Source organism: Echiichthys vipera (genome assembly GCF_963691815.1).
Source record: "Echiichthys vipera genome assembly, chromosome: 2".
In the NCBI taxonomy this organism is placed as follows: Eukaryota; Metazoa; Chordata; class Actinopteri; order Perciformes; family Trachinidae; genus Echiichthys; species Echiichthys vipera.
Window position 1 is genome coordinate 24,535,708 of NC_139827.1, and position 8,024 is coordinate 24,543,731.

Genomic DNA, 8,024 nt, shown 5'->3' on the forward strand with positions numbered 1-8,024 from the left:
CTGACTGTGATAATCGCTAAAGGTCACTAGTTGTCAGCTTATCATGTCTGCAGAGTGAAAATTAGGAAGAAACTTGTGTAATGCTTTGTCTCATTTGTTTAGAGACCTAACACCCTGACCCGACACACTGCTTCACACTACAGAAATACGACAACCACAAGATATTCACGTTTGGAAGACATAAATAATGATGCTCTTCAGTTCGACTACATGACAGCTACAGTATATGTTGCCTTCTTCTCAATAGGAAATGGATCAAAGCTATTACACAATTTTATGTTGACACAATTGAAGGGGTAGTTGAGGTGTGGTTTTATGAGGCACTTATAGTCTGTGTATCCAGTAGATGGTGGTCGGCACGGCCCCAGTTCGTAAAAGCAGACAGAAGGACAGACACGAAAGCTAGGAAATGTGCTGCTGTGGATGGGGGCAGCAGCAAAACATATTTTAGCCATCAAAAAAAATCTATACGAGTGTACTCTATATTTAGAATATATATATATAAAAGCTGTTATCTACGCTCTTGTCAAAGCCCTAAGACTTCATCAGCAAATATAATAATTTGACCTCAAGGAACACAGGAGTTGCTGGTCTATCGCTGCCTCGACTATTTTGTTTTGTTTGTTAGTTCTGACTCTTTAAAACCAAAGTCATACAATAACACAAAAAACAAAATAAACTGATCAGACCAGTGGTAGACCAGCAACTCCTGTGTTCTGTGAGGTAAAATCACAGTTTTTGTCAATGGAGTATGGTGGCTTTGACGAGAGCATGGAACAATTTTAATTCCCCCCGCATTAACTTAAACAGGGCTGTCTGATGGCAAGGTAGAGCGGGGAAAATATTCTTAATAAAGCATACACTTAAACTGGTATTGTTCTTTTTAGGTGGACCTTTTTAGGTAGCTAATATCTATTTAGCTGTGGCCCCTGTCCACAGCAGTACATGCTCTCATGCCTGTTCTCCTGCCTGCCTCCCCAAACTAGCAGAGTGCCGACCGCCATCTACTGTAGGTAATACACCGACTATGGATAAGTACCTCACATACCCCCACTTAAAAAAAATCTGAACTATCCCTTTAAGTGACACAGAACAAGTAGTGTAAGCCACAACACATGAACCAGATTTAAAAAGACAAACTGGCGCTGGCATTTATAACCAAGTATAAATTGCTAAACCCTCTGTATATAAGCTCTTTAACCTTGTCACATCAAACAAGTACCTGCAATTATGAAACAGACAACTTGACACGATGACTACGAAAGCCTCAGCACTCCTGTGTGGCAGGAAGTCTAATTTTGCCTTACACAGTTTGCATAATTAGAGATGTCTATTGAACAGCAGCCCCCATGTCGACACATTTATGCTTATACACACAAATGCAGACTAGGTGGAAATACATTTGTATACTTTGAATCTTAGTCGTGTTTCTTTCTATTGTATACCACTATGACCACACACACACATACACACCACACAGGACTTGCTACCTGTGATAATGTTTTTTTCCCAAATGTATCAGACATTTTCGTTTGACATTTGTAGTCCTCTGATTTCACGGTTTACTGAACGTACAAATCAGGGTAAAGATTATGGAGAAATAATATTTTTAAATCTCAAACTCATTTCCCTCCCTGTTTGATTTGTTATGAATGTAGGGTAGAGATAAAGACATACCTCGCTAATCTTAATAACTGCACAGCAGTAGGCTAGTTAACCCCGTTTTCTTCACAGTGGAAAAGTAGCGGTTCAGGTAAAAGGCTGCATGTACGTACTGTTTTTTATAATGTCAATTTCTTCTATTTTGGTAAATGATTAAAATCAGGTTTTCATTCATTAAAAGAACAATTTGAGGCAATTGTACTTGCGTGAAGTAAACCTAACTCTTTGACAGACAAGCCATTAAATAGCAGAATACATTTTTTTCACTTCATAAAACACCAAATACATTAACAAATTAGTTTCACTTCCCTGGCACTTACAAACAATTTATAAACAAACAAAACAGAAACATTATATATACAGAACTATATAAAATGTACACAGCAAAAACAAATATTTTTATCACACCCTACAAAAATAACTTACTAAAGGTGATGCAATCATATTGTCCCAGTGTTGAGCTTCACTTCTCTGCTACCTTAACAGATGATCTGAATACACAATATCATGAAGCTTGTGAGGTTAACCATAACTCTTCCTCATCTCATCTGCCATTCTAGCTGCAATAACAAGCTTTCATCACTGCAAGGACCAAAGTAAAGCTACAAAGACTTGTTCAGAAATGCGGAAAAATGGGCATGCCAAAGTGAACTTAAAATGTACAAATCATGAGTGCAGATTACGAGCAGATAAACACACGGTCGAACGTGTCTGCAGTGCTGAAGCTGAATGATGGGGCCAGGAGGACAAAGAGCTTATGATTAGAGAGAGAGAGTGCAGTTACCCACAGTGTCATCACCGCTTCAGCCTGAAATCCAACAAGGATAAAAGTCGTATCAATGAAATAGTGAACATTAATAGTTACCTCGTAACATACCTACACAGCACACCACACACTAGTTCACGGTTACACACACGTGCCTAGTCACTAGAGAAAAAACAAAGCTATTCAGTAGTTAAGCCACTTTTGGTACAATTGCAAAATAGAGAGATACTGTATATCAAACAGATTTTCTTATACCTTTTTCTACAGGTTGTTACAAACAATAGAAAGATAATTGTCTTTATAAAACTCCAGACTCTACCATACATAGACACAGATTCTTGGAGTATACAACACCATGTAAGACTACTTTAACGGTAAATCTCGTGTGAAATGACATCCCATTTGTGTGACTGGAAATTCAGAGAAATGTCTGTTGTCCCTACTGGCTGACTGCATTGTCAGTTATCACACGTGCACTTGCAAAAGTGAGCTTTGTGGTTAAAAACAAGAGGAATGCAATAGAAACCATGTTGATTTGGGGTAAGAATGTTGCTGTAGGTGTAATAACCTAGATTTCTGAGTCAGAAGCCAATCAAATTCATGAACATGCAAACCAAGTTATTAACATAAAACAGATATGTTGACACTACCGCCTTTCCAAAAGCTGTTCAAGAAAATTTAGCTGTGTTGCAGACCCTTTTGGTTTTTTTCTTTAAATAAATCTGCCAAGTCACATAAATGGGTGTTATTAATATTATTAAACCTGCTACTACACAGCTTATACAACAACGCACAGCCAGAGTTAAATGCTGGAACCTGATTCCTGATTGGTCAGTGTTTCACATTAAGCACAGGTATGAGCCAACACCTGCATTGAATCTCCACCATCCTTCCACAATTCCTCATGTCCTCTTGACTTCTTCTTGATGCATATCATTAGGAGACCAAGGCACTTGCCCTTCTAATTTTCTTGAATATACTTTTGAGAGGAGCTCAAACAGACAGAAGACTGTATCTTAATTCAGCTCTGGTGTTCAAAAGACCATTTCCCTGAAAATTCCTACAAACTGAGACAAAGTCAGTGACTTCAGTAACTTTATCCCCTTTCCTCTATAGTATGTTGTGTGTTTTTTTTTGGTAAATATCAACTGTCTCACCCCCCCCCCCCCTTTTTTCTGTTAGATCCAGGAAGTACTGTGTAATTCAAGACAACTTTATTCATCCCAGAGTGGAAATTCTTTTACAAAATGATGGAAACCATAGGCTATATATAAAGATGGACGGCTTGACAGCCTCTAAAGGAGAAGCCAAATCATCTCAATCTGACATGTATGTCGAAAACCCTGTCCCCTCCATGTTAGCAGGTGGGACATGGGCCAAACCAAACGGGGGGGTGTATAGGTGGGACTTCAAAACCATAGCTCCACCATCTGATCACTATTACGCAGACTCTGGCTCCAAAATTACAATTACGGGAGCGTCCCTATGCTGGATATTTTGGGGTTTTGTCTAGATGGTAACCCGTGATTTGTGAATGTCTCACCAGATGGTTAAAGTTAGGCATTGACCTTGAATGGTTAAGGATAGTATGGTACAGATTTTGTTTTCACTAATCTAGGGTTATTATTTAGACAGGACCATACCTTGGCTTCACTTTTGTAGAGTTGGAGAAAGTAGAGACGCATCGTTCATCTTTACATACAGTCTATGATGGAAACCAACTTGAATTGAAAAATGGAAGGACAGAGAAAGAATAGGTAAGAGAGAGAGAATTGGACATAGAAAGTGAAGAGACCGTAGAAAAAATACAGCTAACTAAATATAGCAATACCAAAACGAACACCGGCCACAGAATTTCACAGAATTTCTGATATATAACAACTGACACAGAGAATACACTTTGGACCTCATGTGAATGACAACACCATACAAAACAGTAGAAATACAGTTACCACCATTGTGTAATATATATTTTTCTATAGGACTTTTTTTTTAAACGTTCTTGGCTAGGGTGGATGATGGGGCTTCTCTTCAGCCACTGAAACATAAGGTGACATGAAATCATGTGTATTCTTTTGGAAATCAGGGACCCATCACTCTTTGTGTCAATCTAATTCAATGACTTTTCTATGACTAACACATTAATACCATATTTCTGATTCTAATACATATGTAATGCATGTATTTTTGTTGGTGTAGCTAATTGAAATGTTGCACATCTTAGTTCGACCAAACGACCAGTTCAAACCTAGTGTGTGAAGGGGTTATTATGCTTACCCATATCTCGATCTACCAGCAGTAAAACATTACACGGAACACTTGACTGGCGTAAGTAGCAACTGAATAAAAAACTTTGTTTTTTCAAAGTGTTTGGGCATGACGCCCTTTTGCCCCCCCACCTGGAATTAAACTTATCTCAAAGTCTTTGACTTTACCAGGCTTTCAGTGACTGTAGGAACCCTGTGTATCTGTCCTGTGCTAAATGATCATGCGCTGACCAAGGACTTGCATCTTTATAGTCTCAATAATCTTCCTCTGCTTCCTTCCTTCACTTCACCTGCACTGATCTGAGACAGGTGACAGGAATGAGGCGATGTGATCGAGACTGCCCAGCTGTTGGTCGTCAGTGCAGGTGGGGGGAGAGGTGGCCAGCAGAGAAGAAGAATTACTCTGTCACACCTGAACTCCATCCCGACACACCCTCATCTATCTTTCCCTCCCTCAAGACCGTGCATCTGTTTTTGACTTCACTATTGTAATCACGCTCGTCGCTGTTGCCATCTTCCCCGGTATGAGTGGACCAATGACTGATGATGCCATCCCTCCCCCTCCTCCTCCCCCTCCAGCCCTCACCCCGACCCCGACAGTGGGGCTCCGTGCCACAGTCCTGGCGAAGGTCTGCAATGCCTCGTACTTAGACCTCAGAGCGTCCAGCTCAACGCGCATCGAAGCATTCTCATTGGCCAGTTTGTCCACCTCCTGCTGCAGCTGGGTCTTCTGCTTCTCCAGCTCCTCCTTCTGGGTGACTCGCTTCACCCGGCAGCTGGCGGCGTAGCCCCGATTCTTCAGGGTGCGCCGCCGTTGTTTCAGTTGCAGGATCTCATCTTTGGTGAGCCCTCTGAGGTGCTGGTTCAGCTCCCGCACTGACATGGTCACCAGCTCGTCGTCTGTGAGGGTGGTGCCATTCTCCCCCGGCTCACGCTTCACCTGGAGGAAATTCGGAGGAAGAAGGGGAGTGAAACAGAGACAGGCCATGTCTAGATTGTAACCCAGGAATTGCAAACCTCTTGCTAGATGGTTGAAGTTAGGCATTGACCTTGAATAGTTAAGCTCAGGATGGGTTGTCGGGCAGTGTGTCCCTCAAGAGTTTTCACATGTTTTCACAAATCTAGGGTTACCATCTAGACATGACCACAGAGACAGAGCAACAAATCAAATACAGAGAATCCAGAGTAAACATGCACTCTCTTACCTTCAAGGCTTTATTTCCTTTGTTAGTCGTCGTCATGCCACAAGTGCCTTGCTCTTTTGAACAGACCTACGGAGACGCAAGAGAGTATAACCCATAAGCAAAGCAACACCATAAAAGACAGCTGAAGTTCTGCATAAAGCCAGTAAACAGAGTAATGGTATTTAAAAAAAACAAACACTGTGTTTAATAACAATAACAGTTCCTTGGGATCAATAAGAACATACTGTGTGTCAGTACCCACCAGAACAAGTGGAGACGCACCTAATTTAAATCTACTGTTGAAGCACTGATGTGTGAGCATGTTACAGTATCATGCGTCCGTGTCACAGTGTATGAGTGAAAGTAACTTTTCTTAAAATTTCCCTGACTTCCTGTTTCCTGGTGGTTACACTGACAGTGCCCAATACCTCTGTGTTGAACTTTAATTGGTTGGCTTTAAGCCAATAGGAATGAAATGAGAACAAAAAGAAGAGGAAGTGGTGGGGGAAAACCAACTGTTAGAGCCCTAACGCACACCTTATCCAAGACTGTACTGTAGAGACGGCAGAGAAATAGAAAAACAGATATAGACCTACATCTTCTAGGTATACAAATGAAGGCAAACCAAATATAATGATAAGCCTTTGTACCAAAGGGGAAACAAAGGAATGAGACAAAACAATGTAAACAAAGAGGGAGCCTGGAAGTGCAAAAGATGAGATCAGTCCTTAGAGCGCACAGCTCCACAGATGAGCATCTCCACAAACTCTCAATGAGATGCTTTGTATGATGCGTTGGTCTGGCTCACATCTCTCAGACCTGTGTGTGTGTGTGTGTGTGTGTGTGTGTGTGTGTGTGTGTGTGTGTGTGTGTGTGTGTGTGTGTGCGCGCGCGCGCGTGTGTGTGTGTGTGTGTGTGTGTGTGTGTGTGTGTGTGTGTGTGTGTGTGTGTGTGTGTGTGTGTGTGTGTGTGTGTGTGTGTGTGTGTGTGTGTGTGTGTGTGTGTGTGTGTGTGTGTGTGTGTGTGTGTGTGTGTGTGCGCGTGTGTGTTTGATAAAGGATGGCTATTGTTGTTGCTGCTGAGCGATCATCATGAGACCAGTCATGATGACTCAGCAGATTCCTGATCTCACTCTTTCCCCCTTCCTCCCCTCTCTCTTCTCCTGTGCAAATTTTCTGCTCTCCTCTGTCACTTTTTATCCCCCCTCCCGCGCTGTTTTTACACAACTTACAACCCTTTAACTCCTTTTTTTAAGTTGAGGGTTTGTCCAAAATATAGCTACAGCATAAGGAAAGCCTAAAGAGCACGCACACACACACACGTGCACGCACAAACACACACACACACACACACCCACACACACACATGTGATTAGGTGTCTAATGGACAGTGAAATGTGGTTGTCTTCAAAGCATAAAACACCTGCTTTTATGCCAAACGTCCACACGTGATATGCTGCTGAATCAGAAGTTTAGATGAACCAAATTGCTGATTAAAGACACTCTGTTGTCTCCCTGTATGCATTTATACTCTCTGATGTATTTCACACCAGGACCACTTAAAAAAAAATAAAACTAAGTATGAAGCAGATTTGGAAATAAGTTACATTTCTTCAGTCATTCACAAGTTGGGTAATTAGAAAAGGGCTAGGGAAGTGATGACATGAGGCAAGGCGTCTGTTCTCGTTTCATTCTTATTCTTTTCCGTCAAAAGGCACGGCGGTGAGCGTGTCATTGAGCCTCCCCCACAATGCACCTCTGTCTGTCTGTCTGTCTGTTTGTGAGGATGCGTGAGTGTTTGTGCAAGCACTGCCACAAATTCTACAGTTATAAATAGCTGTAGACCAAAGAAAAAACGTATGCCAAGTAATCATGCATGCACACAATGCATTCATATGCACCGCAAGTCTGTCAGAAAGTCTGTGAAATGATGCAGAATACGGGAAAAGAGCCAGGTTACACTTTTTACATAGGCGCATAACCATAATGGAGCTTCGTTCAAAGCATTTGACTTCAGCACTTCAAGCGCTCCTTAGGGTCAGTCTATAAAAATTGTGTATATGTAAAGCTTCTTCTCAGTAAACAAATGTCTTCCATCCTCATGTACCACTGCAGTCGCGTTGTGTTGGGATGCAGCCTCCCACAA

General features: G+C 41.6%; 1 protein-coding gene across 1 annotated transcript in view; it reads right to left on the reverse strand.

Annotated features, from left to right (window-relative positions):
* Window positions 1-4,881: 4,881 nt before the first annotated feature.
* mafgb (v-maf avian musculoaponeurotic fibrosarcoma oncogene homolog Gb) overlaps window positions 4,882-8,024 on the reverse strand; it is a 13,570-nt gene continuing 10,427 nt past the window's right edge. Inside the window, exons 2-3 of the mRNA XM_083933610.1 lie at window positions 5,901-5,966; window positions 4,882-5,635 (exon numbers count right to left, since the gene is read on the reverse strand). Of these exons, the coding sequence (XP_083789736.1) occupies window positions 5,150-5,635; window positions 5,901-5,936 (522 nt within the window). The 5' untranslated portion in view covers window positions 5,937-5,966 and the 3' untranslated portion in view covers window positions 4,882-5,149. The remainder of the gene's footprint in view (window positions 5,636-5,900; window positions 5,967-8,024) is intronic.